Below are 17,990 nucleotides of genomic sequence, written 5' to 3' on the forward strand. Positions count from 1 at the left end.
AGACCAAAGTAGAGATGGAAGCACATTAGGCAATGGTGACAGAAAAAAACAAATGCTAAGGTACATTTTGAAGAGACACATACAGTCAATTATACTAACTCCCATACTAACAGAGAAATTAGACATACCTCGACAAGAGGAGGGAGGGTGCTGCCTTTGAGCAGCTCTGAAGCACTTGGATAATCTTCCCTTGTCAGATTCAGCACAATATGAGGGATGATGTCCTGTGAAGACACCTTGTCTGCTTCACTTGGTGCTGATGTCTGGCTTGGCATTGGAGACATGACCTTGATGTTGGCTTTCTTGCTCCTCTTGCCAACAGGGGTCTGTGCAAACAGGTGAATAGTGTATTGAATAGTTTTCCAAACTTGAGCTGCTGTAATACTGAAGCTTTCTTTGTCTATGTTAGTCATTTATGCAAGTGTAATGAGGGACTACGGTCAAACCAGAAGTTTTCTAATGTTGTCTCTAAGTACAATCAGCAAGTATCGTGTGATAAAGTATACATGCACATACGGACAGGTATCTACCTGTTACCCATTTAAATTTAAAGGTGGGTACACAAACATGCAACAATAACACTAAAATGTTCCTCTGGAGAATGGCACCACAGGAAACTGTTCGAATGTGAAAAGTAGTGATAGGAAAAAATTAGTGAACAAAAACTAAAAGCATATTTTGCAAAAATGAACAAAACATGAAAGGTCTGATACATTAACATGTATCAAGAAATTGATAGTGTGAAAAGGATCAGACCGCCCTTCACTACTGAAAGGCTGTCTATCAGGGCTGCCGTCAACTTGTTACAGTGATGATAAACTCCACCCATGGTTCCACCTGCAAACTGTGACTGGACAGTTAATTGTTTTTCATTTAGCCAAGGACAAGCCCCTCTTCTCATTTCTTAGTGGATGCCTAAAAAACATCCACAAAAGATACCCCTGTGCATCCTTGTTCATAGCTCCTCCTGCAAGACTCCTCTCTCCTTTTAGAGATTTATTTTTAGAATTGAGACTTGCTCCAATTAAGCGTGCTAAGATTAAGTTCCGGGTCAGAAGGACGAAAGACAGAGGAGACGAAGAGGTGCAAAATAGAAAAATGAGAAGAGCCCAGGGGGTCTCCATCTCATAAAAAGAAAAGACTCCCCTGCAACAGTGCTTTGTATTTAGTAATCACAGGTGTATGCTGCCCTCTGTTGGACAAACTGTAATAAAATACACCTCTTTACTCTTGTGATTTGATCACTCAAGTAATTTAGACTATATATATATATATATATATATATATATATATATATATATATGTAACATACAACAATGTGTATTATATATCACTTTATTTAGTTTTTTTGCTGTAGTTTGAAAGTTAAAAAAAAGGTAGAGTACAATTGTAGCAAGAGAAAACACAACTGACAACCTTACCTGTTTCTCTGCTGTGGCCTCCTCTGACATCAGTGGTGGGGCTTCTTCACTGGGGAGCGGGACCAGCAACAAGCCCTGAGCTCGGTCCCAGTGCTGCAGGATGTGCTCCACCTGTTCTTGGCTCCGCTCATATGAAGTGAACAGAGACTGCAGCTCATCCATGATGGGCTACAATGGTTGGATAGTAAAAACAGAAAGGCTATTACGAATAGGTCATCAGCATCAACATGTATTGCGTTTTCTAGCTTGGTAGAAGCTCAAAGTGTAGGAGCCATTACACATGCATCAGAATTTATAACTATTGGCTTTACATAACTAATACAAAAACCTTAACTGCAAGTGCAAAGCCACAATTAATTTTTCCATTGTTTTGCTGCTGGCAAATTAAATGTTTAACTGTGAATGTAATTCCTATTTTATGACAACAATTAAATGTTGTTATTTATTGTTATGGCAGATCATCTCTCTCTACTCTCTCTGTTGTAAAAGCACACTGAATGGTTGTGTATATTCCCAGTATTCAGTATCAAGTTTGATACTATGAACAACTGGACCATTCCAGAGCTGCAAGAGTGAAATACAAATGGAAGAAATGTATGTTTACCTATCAAGTAACACAGAACTCACAGTGTAGTCTCCATTTTTGTTTGATTTTTTTTGTGAATGCACAGCCCATTATGACTATGATTATCTTAATAAAGCATCTAGAAATATAAAGTATTTGTAATTAAATGGGTCAGCAATGACACTGAATACTCATCTGCTGCCTGGGTTTGACTGTGTCACTGCCTTTACTCCTTAATAAACTCACCATTTCTCCCTCCGGCTTGTCTGCAGGTTGAGGAGACACTGCTTGTAATGTCTTGGCTTCTTCTGTCTTCTTATGTGAATGATCAGCCTCTTTGTTCTGATGCACTGCATTTGCAAATAGGATCAGTAATACATACATACATACATACATACATACATACATACATACAGACAAACACAGTAATTGTGGATCATGACTTTTATCTTGGAAAATAGTATGGGCTACATGGTATCCATTTTCATAATCAAAATGACACTGGTTTTTAAGCTTTCTGTGTATTTTTATATTACTGCATGCCCTAATTTGAGTATTGAAACAGTTATCACTTTTAACTAATTAGATAACCTCATCAGGAGTTAATCTTGGGTTTTGAGACCCTCTCCAGATGTAAATGTCTGTCAACAAAATTGTAAGCCTTGTAAGTAAGTTGTGAGCTTATACAGTGTGGATCATCCTTTCTTATAGCATGTCCTAAAGGTTCTTATCTCCTCCACTGAGGCATGCTGGGACTCCTTACATCTGCTGGCACCTTCATTTAATTGATGCTGCTCTCTTGCCTCCACAATTGACTCTTTAGAGTTGTTACAGAAAGGTGTTGGATGGGCATCCGGCACAAGTGCTGACTGGAGGAAAAAAAAACAGAATAAGTAATTGTTCTGTATGTGTAAAATCTGGTTTAGGGATTTAATTCACAGAGGAATCCCTGAACATGGTGTGTGTACAGACCTCCTTTCCACCAGGCGGGCCCGTCTTCCCTGATACTTCTTTATTATCTCTATCTCCACCCTTTTTCTTCAACTCTTTTTCTTCTTTTAGCTTCTTCATGTCTGCAGTTTCTATACTCTGAGATCCAATGACAAACATACTTCATGTCCAGTATAAATGCAAAGTTCATGACTGAAAATCACAAGATCATGTACAGTGTATGATTCCAGATATAGATAATTCCAGTTGTAGACAGGTCTATAGTGACACTGAGGACAAATACTGATAACACTTCAGATTATGGCCCACAGCATGCAGCGTAATACCTCTCCACTGTGCGTTGTGGGACATACCCTAAAGAGTTACTCTAATATCTAATAATATGATACAGTGAATAATTTGTGTCGTGGGACTGAATGTGTCACTGCCTTTGTTTAGAAATAAACCTACCTTTTGTCTCTCCAGCTTGTCTGTAGGTCGAGGAGACTCTGCATGTAATGCTTTGGTTTCTTCTGTCTGCTTCTGTAAATCATCAGTCTCTTTGCTGTGATGCACTGTAACAGCATAGAAGACCATATGTTGGCAATCAGACCACAATTTACTGCATTTTATGCATTTTTTTTTTGGTGATACTAGAAAATTATTTGAGTGTCCAGAACTTCACAAAAGTGGAATTCCTTGCAGTTGCTTGCACCTTCATTTAAGTTATGGTGCTCTCTTGCATCCGCTAGTGACTCTAAAGAGTTGTTACGGGAAGACAACCTTCGTCCATTCGATGCATCTGCTGACTGGAGAGAAAATGAGACATATGAGTTTCATGACCACCAATAGAGAGACAAAGTGAGCGTTGTGTTTGTGCTCATGGGGGCTTGTTGGTTTTTTGGTTCTAATTGCATAGAAGAGTGTTGATGTGGAATACATATACCTGCTTTCCCTCCAGCAGGCTCTTTTTCCTCGACACTTCCTTAGTATCCTTTTTTCCAGCCTTTTTGGTCTTCTTCTTCAGCTCTTCTTCTCTCAACTTTTTCATCTCCTCCTCTAGCTTCTTTTCTTCCTGCTCTTTAGCAATACGCTCGAGCTCCCTTCACACAGGCACACACACACACAAGTTGTTTGTTTTATTAAATAGTTCCCAATATTTGGTGGAAGCTGCATCCACTAAAGGCCTGGGCAGTTCAATCAGTATTTGTGTTGACTACGGGGGACTTAAACCAAGTACACAACATGGAAAAGTGGAGGGTTAAATTAGCTTCTTTATCCAGGTATGCAGACACAAAGTCCAATCCGATCTTTATTTTTTCATATCTTTAGTTACACTTATATTTTCTTGAATGGTTTATCCCTCCATAATAACTGTGCTGTTTCTTTTCTTTACTTTGACCATCTCTATCTTTTGGTTCAGCCACTGTGTTGATTCTGCCCCCAGGTTGCATTTACAATCACTCAAAAGGTAAAAAGATTTAAGAAAGTTTCATTAAAAAAAAAAAAAAAAAAAGTCTGTCCAGCACCTAATAGACAGCGGGCCTCATGCAAGAACCACTCATGTGAACAGACTGGTTATGAAGTAAGACATACGAGTAACTGCAGAGAATTTTGTGGCATTTACCAATAAAGAAATTTCTCTGGGTACAAACAAAATTCACAGGTGGTACAGACCAGCTGTACCAATCATGTAAATTAAGATACACTTGTTTGACTTAAAGGTCTGGTGTGAAGGACTTAGTGGCATCTAGTGGTGATGCTGCACATTGCAACCAACTGAAACTTCTCCCATGTGCCAAGAATATATGTAGGAGAACCATGGTGGCTGACGTGAAAAACTGAATGGCGGATGAAAAAAAAAAAAAAATAGCAATTCTTACTTTTACTTGACTATACACTAATGTAAACAACTTATGGATTTTATCCTCAATTTCTGTCAATATAGCTCCCAAAATCCTTCACACTGGACCTTTAAGAATCATAATGTCTTGATCTGAATGAATTTAAATATGATACAGAAATAAATCAAAATAACATCAACAAGTGACATTTGTCAGGCTGAGACAAGCAAATTATGACAAGTTTGCCCAGTTAAACCTACAGTTGGTAACTTTTATAAAAAGAGCTTTGTGACATATTAGCTGAAATTGTCACTATATTATGAAGAAAGTTCATGAAACAGATAATCTGTGAAAAAAAATCATGTCCCTCCTCCCCTTCCTACTGCCTCTAATGACATTTGGTGGAATCTAAAGCGGAACACCAATCAGAGCTGAGGAGTCTCTAACGCAGCTGTCAATCATGTCAATCACTGCTCATAAACTGTGATCAAACTGTCAAACTTGGCAGTGCTGATCAAATATGAATCAAGATTCTGTGACTGCATTGCCTTTTCCCACCTCAAATGTTTTAGCAACATATTTTAGTGTACTGATTAGCTGTAAAATGATAAATGAATAGAATTATAGAATAAAGATGAATGAAGTCCAATGTGTCATCTTTCAGTCAGTACCTGAGTTTCTGCTGTCTATGCTTCTCTCGGTGTTGCTGAACAATACGCTCTTTCTCCTCCTCGGGCAGAGCGTCATACTCCTCGTCATCCAGCTGCTGCAGCCACTTGTCCTCCCTGTCAACTTTCTCTCTCTGCAGAGCCTCTGAAGGACACACACACACAGGCAGTTCCACATACTGTACAGCTCTATAACCTTACTGAATAGAAATAATAACACAATAACGTTGGTGAGTTCTGTTCTCTGTATCAGAATCTGCATATGTGTGTGAGCTCTTGCCATTTCTTACCCTCAGTTTCTCTCTGTGCTCTCTCCCGTGCCTTGAGTGCAATGTAGGAGTCGGAAAAATTGACTACATAGATGTGTTTGCGATTATTAAGGGCCTTGAGAATAATTTGCAGTGTGCTTGCCACTGACTGGGTGTACACAGATTCCAGGCCATCGATCACTATGCCACGGTGACAGTCGCTTAGCTGTTATCGCAACGGCAGCACCAACAGCAATGACAATGACAAAACAAAGAGGACAAACATGACAGGACAAAAGTCAAACTTGGTGAAAGGTGAAACTCTGTTTGGTAAGGTATTAAGGTATTAAACATAATCTGATGTCTAACAGTTTATAAGTACAAACAGCTGTGAGCCTTTTTCATGTATGCACGTAGCATTTTTTATGTAACTGTCTTAGAGTATGCACTATAGGTAGGGTCCTGTGACATTGTGCTCTTGCAGTTAAGTGGATATTTTGAAACTGTTTTGTAATGTGTCACATGAGATACCACAACAATATATATGGAAAAGACTGTGTTTTAACTTACCTGAAATCTTTCTGCCAGGATATCAACCAGTAGCTGCTCAGGCAAGAGACTGCTAAGTGTGGTCACATCTCCTCCCTGAAGCCAAATCACACCAAAGGAATTTGTATTTATATTTAGTAAGATTTCAAAGAGAGCCTTTCTTTGCGAACATAAAGATGTATCCAGTATGTTCATACTGGATACAAGGAGAAAAGGAAAACAATTTTTAAACATCCCAATCTAACCCTAAAACTCAGCAGAAGACCAACGGATTTAGGAAAATATACCAGGCAAAGGGCAATGTGTGTGTTTTTAGTCTCCTGAGGAGCCTCAGAGTCGTTTCTACTGCAGCTGTCCTTTCTGGGTGTTGCAACAACTTCCACAGTATCACGTGAAGCTGGAGCTGAATGCGGAGCTGGAACTGAGCCTTCAGGACGTTTCACAGGTCCTGTTTCTGTGGTCTTACCTGGAAGTAGACATATGTAGTAATCAACATTTTTAAGATTTTTTATTTTTTATTTTTTTGCTTTGCAAATCTGCCTTTATCTGACAGAGGACAATGGAGAAATAGGAGGGAGAGAGAGAGAGAGAGAAAGAGGAGGGTATGACATGCAACAAAGGTCTATATATGTGTGTATATATATATATATATATATATATATATATATATGTGTGTGTGTATATATATCCATCCATATGTATTTATTATTTATTAAACTGAACCCTATGCTCTTCTCCAATAGTGTCCTGTCTGACTATAGAAGAGTTATGCCTGATTACAGGGTGTAAAATTAACATCTGGCAAGCAACAAAATGCGGAAAGATTATCCATTTGGCGAGTAGATTTTCGGAAGCCTTTTCACCACACTGGCTGGTAAATGTCTGTACCAAAATAAACATTGCAAAAAGTTTTGATGTCATTTACAAGTGCGCTCCACTACTGCTCTACCACAAAACTGACTGCCTTGAGTGCTCTTAGTTTCGCGGTACTGTTTACTGCATCAGCTGATCCACTAAATAATCATTTGCCGCCAGTCTGCAAAGAAGAGGGTGATTTCAGTAGACAGTAAGGAATCTAATGATGACACAAAAAAACATTAGAATTGACTGTATGCACAGCTCATAATTCTTACCAGGTTCCTCAGCCTTCTTCTCAGCATACTCCGCAGCAGCACGGTCATAGAGTTGTCTTGCGGTCAGGCTAACAGGTGAAGTACCATTTATCAGCACCTCTGTAACCACAGCATCAACACTCAGGCATGCCCCTCCGTAGTGATGCGCCAGATCAGCCACTGTGCTGGTCTTATCTTAAAAAAGAAGAGATAAGTGACAATTTCACATATACATGCTCATCAGTCTTGGGTAACTGGGTATTACTGCTAATACTCCTAGTCATCAAATATTTAATTGAAATACCAACATTCTGTAAATTACATAAAATTATCATTTTACTTGATTAACATTATAAGATCTACTGTTTAATTGGTTAATTAATGAATTTCTTCACCTGTCAGTGGGGCTCCATATACAATAATAGCAATGCCTCTGCGGTTGCGTGCAGCTAGACCTTCAGGTGAAAGATCGACGCCCATGTGGCGGGCAATTGCTCTGGAGACAGGAGTCATCTCTAGCTGCCCCACTCTCCCACTGCTTCCCTCATTGGTCATCTCTGAAACGACTAGAAGTGCAAGCATTATAATACACATAGTACCTGTGGAAATTACAGTGCATTGCACTCACCTCCTGTCAGGCTGCTCTCAGGTTCTGCTTCTGAAATGGTTGTACTCACCTAATTCAGCTGGTTTCACAGTTATAGTGTGTATTTCTTCCACTTTGTCTGGTGGGTGGGCACCATTTTGCCTCTTTTCTTCCTCATGGGTGTCACCCATCTCAGCTTCATTTTCTTCCACGTCTTCCTCCAGCTCTGCTGCACACAGGTAGATTTGATTAAAACAGGTACACACACACACACACACAGTATGCAGGTACCTGTAGGTATATGATTTCAGTGCTTTATAAACATGTGCCTGAAGCTACCATCATCTTTCAGTTGGGAGCAATTCTCCCTGTAGAACTCAAGCAGTTCTGTGGGAAGGCTTTCTCCAGGGACTCTGGGAGGCAGCAGTAATATGTTGTTCTCATCATAACCCTGCATCAAACGCAGGATCTACACAGGATGAAGCCATAGGGAAGAGAGGGGAGGGAGAAGGAAACCAGACAGAAGAAAATTAAATGTTGTGAGGTGCCAGGTGAAAAGATAAATAAAGAGAGGACATCTCCAAGAGGGAAATAGGGGTAGATAGATAGCTAAAAGTAAGTTTGCAGTGATATATGGTTCTTACATGAAAACTGGTAATGGCTTTGTTCAAATGTTTCTCTTTGTCAAAGTTAAGCCTGGGCATGATTTTTTTGAGCCCCCACCTCACCACCTCCCAGATGTACTCGCAGTATTATTATCTAACAACCTTGCACCCTCTCATTCCAACTTTCTCTTTCTTTTTTATCCCTTCTGTAATCATAAGCTACCTTTTCTTCCTCAAGATACTGTGTGTCAAATTCCAGGGAGTAGAACTCAATGGGGAAAGAGCAGGGGTTTTTGATGGTGACTTCAGCTTCAACCTCAGTGCTGGCAGGCAAGCAAGGCCCCAGCTCCAGCATCGACGGGCAGAACTCGAGTTGAGGCTCCTCACCCTGCCCCTGGGCTGTAATGAAGACCTGCTGGGTGCTCTCAGCCACACAGACCTCGAGCTGCCTGTTGTAAGCATTCTGCAAAGAAACAAACAGTAAGTCACCGCCCATGAAATATCCTGAAGCTCTGCTATGTATCGTGTCAATCTATAAAATCAAGTAAGCTCCTCACCCCTTCAGCAGGGCTGAACTTTATCTGGACATTGACTCGTTCTCCGGGTGACAGCATGCCAGAACAGGGAATCGCCTTAAATACCACTGGTGGTCGCTGCTTCTGCAAGATCTTTTTACGCTGATGGAGAGGCAGGAACTTGTCTACCTGAGTGAGAGCAAGAACAGAGGCTCTTTGAGAGAGTATAGTATTCTACACACTTAGTTTATCCTAAGCTAAATCTGATAGATACCAAGTAGTTTTTGTTACCTGGATATCAAATTACAAAATTTATTGAATAAGTTAACTAAAAATTCCATAAAATGACAATTGTTGTACCTTTTTGAAAGGCTTCATCTTCTCAGCTATCCTCCAGTAGCAGGGCACAGACTCATGGTTAAACAGTTGTATTGTCTTCATCTGATGGAGAACAATGACAACAACAACCTGAGTACATTCTCATGTCAGACTGGCTACCACAGAATGAACTGATATTGTCACTAATTATAGTTTTTAAATAATGCTTTGACTCCTTTAAAGATATATAACCACAACCACATTTAAGCACTGCAAATCGATGAGCTTAGTAAAAGAAATCCTTTGAAATGATAAACCTGATCTGACCACAAGATGGCACTACAGTGAAGCAGCATCCTGGTCTCTCATTAGTGCCCTTCTGAAGAAGCAGTGTTAAAGAATACTTCACCCACAGAATGATCATTTGTATATCAATTACTTACCCCAGGTTACATTTTATTTGTGAAGGAAACTTTGTTTTTCTCACATGCCTCCGAGGTCAAAGAAGAATGTAAAAATGATGAGCTGAGGACCTAGTGGGTCCACGTTTAGCAACAGCAAATCTATATGAAATCGTCTGTTAACAAACTCTCTCACAACTCATGTAGAATAATCCAAGTCACATTTATCCATTCCACTTGCTGCTTCCCAAACACATGCATTTTCACTAAAACCTTACTATTTAAAACACTTGCACATTAACAGTCTCATGCACAGACAAGTAGCACACCTGGGCAACTCAATGAAAAGCACAGGCAGAATTCAAATGCACATGCTTGCCCAGGCATGCTACTCATATTTCATTGTTCTAAACAGTAAGGTTTTAGCAAAAATGCATGTGTTTAGGAAGTACTGAATATACGACTGGATAAATGAGAGTTGGATTGTCTGGACCTCCTTTTACTACGAATTGCTGAGAATTTTCTGCGTGTTTGGAGTCTTCTTTCACCATGGAGGCATGCGAGAAATACAAAGTTTTCTTGATGAATTCAGTGTAAAATGGGGTGAGTAATTGAAATACAAATAAAGTTTTAGTTTAAGCTGTATACAGTATTCGTGCTTCCTAATCTGCTACTTTTGCATGTTGAAAACAAAAACAAAAAAATAGGCAGTAAAAGTTAATTTTAGTTAATTTCCCATAAATATCCCATTTCAATTAAACACATGTAAACTATATGAATATACAAAATTTCAACAGTGTTTTCATTCATTCACAAAACTCAACCTGCAACCTTGCTAGGACTACATAACAGTATCTTGTCATTCCATATTATCACACTGTATTACCTGACACATGTGACACTGCACAGTGTCAAACTGCAGTGTGTCTGTGGACACAGTGATGGCCGGCACAGTTACCACTGCACAAAGCCGTACCTGGACCATTGGTCCTCCTGTGACCTGTGCAAGCAAACAAAATCATCTTTGCAACAAGGTCACAAAGCTACTGATTAACAAGGGAGACCCAGAGGACTCACTTATGTAGAAATTTTACACTGAATCAGAATTAATGACAGTATTTGTCCACATGTTCATGTGTTGTGTGTGCCCATGTGTACCTGTATTGGCATGACAACACTTGTGTCCCCCATCTTCAGGTTGGCTCCATGGGGGGCAAATTTAACTGTGAAAGTCTGTGTCTCACCACAGGGCAGGTTTTTCACCCTTTCAAATTCTACACTGAATCCTTTGATGAAACAAAAAAAAAAACAACATTTGAAGTATTTCTTTATGTAATTAAGGCAAAAAATGTATAATACTGAGAAGAAACAGAAATGAAATAGCCGATGAAAACACAATGATTAATATCAGAAGATGGGCAGAATGTTACCACATTAATCAAATCAAATCAAGTCAACTTTATTTATATGGCACTTTTCATACAACAGTAACACAAAGTGCCTCACAGAGGTTAAAAACAACAAAAATCCAAAACAGAAAACAAAAAGAAAAGAGAAAACCCAACCCTCCCACATAGAGATATGTAAATATACATATACGCGCACACACACACACACACACACACACACACACACACAAGCTATCACTAAAGAGACATGGCCGAGCACCGAGACCCGAGGCAGTGTTGAAACATGGTATCAATCTTCCTATTTAACTCACTAAAAAAAAACCTAATGAGCATATTTTCCAAAGTTTCAAACTCTTTTTACGGAACTATACTTTAAGTCTTACAGGGATTTTCGGTTTCATATTCAATTTTCCAAATGACGTATTTGCATAATTGCACAAATATTTGATTCTATGTTGTTATTTGTTATGTAACTGCTGTGTGACGTAAGGCCCAACCAGTGCCAGGATATAAATACCAGATGCATCACACCAAGCTGTTTGAATAGTTCAGCCACAAAACTAACATTTGAAATGTTTATTACAGCAACAGAACATAGTTAGAGTTTACCGTCTACACTCCGACCTCATCACTCCTGGCAGATATGTTTACATGAGATATTGGGGAGTGATGACTGAATACTCCCCCCCAGCCTGAGCATGTAGGAGGATGCTGGGGCTAAACGAGCAGGCAGCAATACTGATGAGAGGCTGCAATGTCATTGACAAGGCAGAGGGAGAGCTGGGAAATATTTGCCGCCTTAATTGACCGTCAAATTGGAAGGTCAGGGTGTGTTTTGTAGATGATATGGAGAATGAGGTATGTCATGAGTTTAAGAATCAGTGTAGCTTGGGTTGACTAGTAGAACTAGCTCACAGCTCCATTTACATACCGTAAATGGAGCTGTGAGCTACACAATGATATCACATGGATCTCAAAGGAAGTGTGTTGTGTGTTACCTGTGCCAGCTAGAGGTTTGCCACTGGCATGGAAGGACACAGCCACTGACCCAGTATTGGTCACATTTACAGTGTGACTGAGGACTTTGCCTGGAACTACATAACCAAAATCCAAAACATACTCTGGGAGTGGGAACCTGGGGGAGTAGAAAGAGGTGGGCTGGTGACAAGAATAAGATCATAACAAGCAACATCTACAAGTTTGTTTACTGAAGCAATTTAGTTTACTGGGTAATACTTGAGCTTTATGATTTTCTGAGATTCAATTCTTCAGTTGTCATGATCATAATATGTTATCACTTTATAAAACAATGCCATTGACATAAATATTTCAAGTAAATAGTACTTTACAACTGACCATATTAGTTATTAAAGTTTTGTTTTTACGTGTGTGATGTGTTTTGTATTTCAGTGGGACACCATTCTTTGACTTCAACATTAACTTGCTTATTTAATGTCTTAATTAGCAATATACATTTGTGGAAATTAAACAAGGCGTCAAAATATGGTATGAGGGAAAACAGCCAATGCACACCATGACATCCATCAATTTGCACAAGTAGCACAGATCAAAAACGTACCCAGCCAGATATAATTCATTAGCCCAAAGTCTTTGAATTTCACAACACAGTTCTTGTTTCAGTCCAGTGAGTGGACCATCTGTTCAACCAATGTGTGTGTCTGTGTGTGTGTGTGTGTGTGTGTGTGTGTGTGTGTGTGTGTGTGTGTGAGAACATACTGGCTAAGTCTGTGCCACTTTCTGGAGGAACCTTGCAAGTCTCTAAGCTCCAGCAGGCTGCCGGTCACAGCGAGAGCATTCTGTTTGACCAACGTTCTCTCAATCTCCATGTGAAGCAGCTCTTCATACTGGAAGCCGCAGGCAAAAGACAGAAAAGAAAAAGGGAGGGGAGACAGAGGGAGGGGTACATAAACATTCGAAAGTTACAAAGAAAGTATTGAGGAGTTACATAAGCAATAGACAGCACAGTCTCAATGGTAAGTACAAAAATTCAAGGTACCTCCAAATCTATTTTTACTAGTCAAAGCACTTTTTAAGAATTGGTCTCATCACACATACACTACAGCTCAGAGTGACAGCTGGATGTCATTCAGTTTTGACTCATTTTCAGATATCACTTGATGTGATTCAAGGTTTAGAAATGGATGCTGGTCTTGTAAAGCAGAGCTGGCTGATTAAGATTCCAGCCATCACCATTTCAATCCTGAGAAAAAAAGAAAGAGCCACTACATTAAAAGAACTCATGATCGTGGCATTTATGGTGATGAAGAGCTTTGAGATCTGCAGATTTGGGATGATCAGTTGCCCGCACCAAATCATTTTTACAACCCTTGGTGCAGTAAGGTTGTGAACACTGCATTATAACAAGTCATATTTCAGCCTTGAACATCATTACTAAGATATCTTTTAACTGTGAGAAATCTGAATGTCCAAATGCTTCACATAGCAGAGTAACTTTAGTCTAACTTTAGTTTTCAGAATATGACTGGTGGTATGTTAAATTAGCATTTTGACCAAGTAAACTGTAACATCTATTGTGTGTCTGTTTATCCTGGAAGAGGTATCCCTACTCTGTTGCTCTTGAGGTTTCTAGCCTTGCTCCAGTTTTAAAGGGTTTTTTGGGGGGATGTGTTTCTATATCTGGACCGAGGGTCTAAGGACAGAAGGTGTCATTTGCCGTGGGGCTGCATTAAGTGATTATTTTCACTATCTATTAATCTGTCGATTATTTTCTCAAATAATCAATAAAATGATTTGGTCAAGAAAATGTCAGATAACACACAAAAATGCAGATCAGTGTTTCTTGAAGTCCAAAATGACATCTATAAATGTCCACAATGCACTGAAATACAGTTAACTGTCATGAAGGAGTAAAGAAACCAGAAACCAGAAAATATTCACATTTAAAGGTATACTATGCAGGACTGTTTGTTACCTTTTCTAACCTTAAATTCACTCGTTTGGCGTTTCACCTCAATATATTAATTTATTTGCACTTTTTCGGTGCTGTGTCTCTTGGATGCCTGCTGCTTACAGTCTGGTCTAGTCTTGCTACCTCCAACCTCACCTGAGCTCTGTGGGGGTACATGCCCACAAACGTTCCCCACACACAAAATAATAACAAAACAAGGTAAAAGCTGGAATCAGAGATTTTTGACGTGATTTTTTTTATTACTCGAACAAATGTCAAATTAGTTGCCATTTAATTTAATAGTTGATAACTAAACCATTAATCATTTAATCGTTGCAACTCTGACATGTTGTCATACCTGTATGTGCAGGCTGTAAAGCCCTTTGCGGCAAATTTGTGTTTTTGGCTGTATAAATAAAACTCATTTGACTGACTAGGCAACATGTAATTAGATATATCCTAATGTTTTGAAAAAAAAAATTGCAGATTTCTGTATTCTGTATCAAGAAAGCCACTGTAAGATAAAAATGGTTGTAACATCACTACAGATCTGAGGTATTTTCAATCATCAAAATTCTACTGGAGATACTTTGAACTGTTGTTCTTACTAGACAAATCAAAACTGTATAATAATGCATGCTAATCAATCTTCACCTTGTAATTATGACTTCAAAATGTATTTATGAACATTTATGAGTGTATGATAATTGATAATTAGGCAAAACTGTGAATGGTAAACATTTTCTAAATCAGTTTGCCATCCTCTTCCCTCATTTCTACACCATAACAAAAACAGATATAAAGTCACTAAGGTCAGGGTTCTTTGTGAATCAGGTAGTAAGGTTCCAATTTGTCAGGTTATTCACAGGTTTTTATCCGTCCTGTCCTTATCTGCAATGAAAATGTTTCATTTTTCATGTCAGTGGTTAGGGGAATTGTCGGGGATGTTGTTGGGGCAACTCACAAAACCATGAACAAATACTGAGGGGATAAGCAGAAAATAGCAATTTCCATTGAAATTCACTGGGTCTTGCCTACTCTATAGAAAATCAATACACAGATAAGAAGCAGGGAAAGCCCTGTAGAATAGGCTGGTTACTAACAGCAGAGATGTAGTGGCACTGCCATGCCCATATAGAGCGAAAATAGATTTGAAGCATGTACACTGCAGTATATCTGTGATCACAATGGCATGCATTATTTCTTAATACATATACATAAAACATTCTAAACAGGACACAAGATGAACTCTGCTGATTACAACAAACATAAATTTGTGTTATTCAGAGATAGGAAGAATAAGTGCTCCTACTTTACTAGAATGAAGAATAGCACAGTTTTCACTACGCTACATACAGTATGCGTATGGAATAATACAAAAGATAAGGTTTTATGGCATAACATCAATGCTGTTTATCTTAGTCACTGACTGTGAGGATGCTGCTGGCCTCGGTTGTTGCTCCTTCACCTCCAGTGGCAATTCCATCCATCAGCTCCTCTCTGACTCTATCTCCCTCCACAGCTGTTCTGGCCTGCTGCACCACATCACTATAGCACTCCTCTGCTGCAAGAGAATCACAAGAAGACACCAGTGCAGAAACAAAAAGTTATTTCTGTGTCTCAATATTTGTTAGCATGGAGACGTGACTATTACGGAGACCTGTCTGTTAGCTAAGGGATTTGGGCTCAATGATTTCTAATGCAAACAGAGTCAGAAAGCAAAACAGCAAAACAAGGATTACATACTGCGGAACAAATTCTGTTCTAAGGGACAAGCTGTGTTCTTTGGCCGACTCTGTTCTCTCAGAATTTTTCTTATGGGGATCAATAAACCCTTACACTACATGTTAAGCATTTTCTGTTTACTGTTGTTTACTGTGTTTGACAAAGTTTTAGATTTGTCCGTTCTGACGCACTGAGAACAATTAATTCCAGTGGTATTACCTGACACAAGGATTGCATTTGGGCAAACAAAATGAATATAAAGTACAATATAAAAGTTAGTCTGTTGCACATAATGGTGGGTGGGGGCGTAATACGTAATACCTAATACCTAAAAACGTATATATTTCATTGTAAATGTTCATTCTTGTTGACTTGAGTAGGAATATGATTATGTGTCTTTGAGTATGAGTGCATGTCTATGCATACACAGGTTTCTTGGCAAGTTCAGGCTTATCCTTGGGAAAACTCCCTCTCCAGTCAGCGTGATGTCCTGCAGTGGCAGGAATGCCACCTGCAGCTGAAGGCGCTTCTCAAACACGTCAGGGATGCCCGGGAGGTAGAGCACACGCAGACACTGCTCCACACCTGCATCAATGTAACCCTGATACACAAAAACAAACACACACACTGACTGGTAAAAAAAAAATCTTACACATAATAAATGACCCTCCCACATTTAAAATGATTCCAACTCACTATGTTGGGGATGACCATGGGCTGGCCTGGTCTGAGCTCCTGTTCTTTCTCATTTTGCTCTCCTTCAATGGCCTTCCTCCGTCCTCCTGTCTCTTCACCTGCCTCCTCCTCATCCTCACTTTGAGGTTGTATGATGCTAAATTTGAAGCCCACCTTGCCAGTATTCCTCAGGGTCACTTCAGCTTCCCCTGCATGATCAAACAGCTGGAAGAAAAAACAGAGGATATGCAACACTGGCTTTTAAACTTTCAACACCTTTACCTTTACTGATGGCAAACAGAAGGTTTTGATAAAACCACTCCACCTAGTGTCTTTTAGGTGGAGTGGGTGCCTTGTAAAGGTGATACAGTACAGTAAAAACACAGTTCCAGAGAAGCATGCATGAGTTTGGCCTCCATTTGAACCAGATGGCTTATGGTTATAACTATCATAAAAATCTAACAACAAAGAAGATAAGGTGATAGTTGTTAGTGTGAAATGAGCACAATGGAATTGTTATTTGAGTGTTAAAATTGAGATGAGAAGTAAGAGACAAAAATGCTGCTGCTCAAAACCTAGAACTGTTCAAAGTCGGCCACTTGTGCATGCACAGAGGGGGTTGTTTCAGGACTTCCTGACTAATACGGGTAAATCTAATTGACCATAAGAAAACAACACAGGGAGTGGGAGAGAGAGAAAAGACAGCAAGAGAAAGAATAGTGCTGAACAGACAGGAAGGTCAGAGAAATGTTCTGCTGAATCGCTCATTTCAACTAAATCAAAAATCAATATGTCCTTGTTTTGAATATCAATGATAACTGGTCTGGATGGCTTGCATACTTAAAGAGGGGGTGGAAGTGCAAAAGACCAAAGTGTGAAAAACTATGCAGTGACATTCAAAGCTACTGTAATTCATCTCATCAGTCTTTTTAGTGGGTAAAAAAAACCTTTATGCCACTCTCAACAGTGTTCATACCATGTGTATCCTTATGACTTACAATCACTAATCGTACAGTCTGTCCCTCAGCATTAGAAATGGAATGGGAGGGGGATAAAATTAGATTGTTTGTCAAAACACTAAGCAAACAAGCAAATAATCAAACAAACAAACAACAGTAATTCAGCAAACACATCCTCATCCACAATCACAAACCGATCTGTCACATTCCCCCCAAGGCCTGTCAGTGTCATTTTGCAACTCACCCAAGTTTTGTAAAAATCTAATTAGTTTTGTATGAGGAATCGTGTCACACATGGATAAGCAAACAGACAGCAGAGAGGAACAAGGACAAGAAAAGCAGGATAGCAGGACAACAAGGAGGCAAATTAACACAAGACAATGTAACTGCAAACATAGTGAAGGAGAGGTTTGCCAGACATGAGTAAATCAAGCAGTGGTGAATTCTGCCTCTTTTGCCACATCAAGCAGTCTCCTGCGCTACTTATAACCCTGACCCTTGCCATTAAGATCGAAACAAACTTAGCTCAAA

At 39.4% G+C, this 17,990-nt stretch overlaps 1 protein-coding gene across 1 annotated transcript in view; it reads right to left on the minus strand.

The window, feature by feature from the left end:
• The window catches only part of hydin (HYDIN axonemal central pair apparatus protein), a 119,118-nt gene that overhangs the window by 37,915 nt on the left and 63,213 nt on the right, over positions 1-17,990 (minus strand). The window contains exons 27-52 of the mRNA XM_049573961.1: positions 16,522-16,725; positions 16,252-16,426; positions 15,531-15,664; positions 12,909-13,036; positions 12,170-12,306; positions 10,921-11,048; positions 10,649-10,762; positions 9,404-9,484; positions 9,086-9,232; positions 8,752-8,991; positions 8,263-8,392; positions 8,015-8,152; positions 7,733-7,903; positions 7,359-7,532; positions 6,513-6,691; positions 6,247-6,321; positions 5,719-5,902; positions 5,432-5,573; positions 3,863-4,019; positions 3,632-3,725; positions 3,388-3,491; positions 2,959-3,075; positions 2,750-2,855; positions 2,233-2,336; positions 1,422-1,589; positions 129-326 (exon numbers count right to left, since the gene is read on the minus strand). Coding sequence (XP_049429918.1) covers positions 129-326; positions 1,422-1,589; positions 2,233-2,336; positions 2,750-2,855; positions 2,959-3,075; positions 3,388-3,491; positions 3,632-3,725; positions 3,863-4,019; positions 5,432-5,573; positions 5,719-5,902; positions 6,247-6,321; positions 6,513-6,691; positions 7,359-7,532; positions 7,733-7,903; positions 8,015-8,152; positions 8,263-8,392; positions 8,752-8,991; positions 9,086-9,232; positions 9,404-9,484; positions 10,649-10,762; positions 10,921-11,048; positions 12,170-12,306; positions 12,909-13,036; positions 15,531-15,664; positions 16,252-16,426; positions 16,522-16,725 — 3,729 coding nt within the window. The remainder of the gene's footprint in view (positions 1-128; positions 327-1,421; positions 1,590-2,232; positions 2,337-2,749; positions 2,856-2,958; positions 3,076-3,387; positions 3,492-3,631; positions 3,726-3,862; positions 4,020-5,431; positions 5,574-5,718; positions 5,903-6,246; positions 6,322-6,512; positions 6,692-7,358; positions 7,533-7,732; positions 7,904-8,014; positions 8,153-8,262; positions 8,393-8,751; positions 8,992-9,085; positions 9,233-9,403; positions 9,485-10,648; positions 10,763-10,920; positions 11,049-12,169; positions 12,307-12,908; positions 13,037-15,530; positions 15,665-16,251; positions 16,427-16,521; positions 16,726-17,990) is intronic.

The sequence above is a fragment of the Epinephelus fuscoguttatus genome, linkage group LG4 (assembly GCF_011397635.1).
Source record: "Epinephelus fuscoguttatus linkage group LG4, E.fuscoguttatus.final_Chr_v1".
Lineage (NCBI taxonomy): Eukaryota > Metazoa > Chordata > Actinopteri > Perciformes > Serranidae > Epinephelus > Epinephelus fuscoguttatus.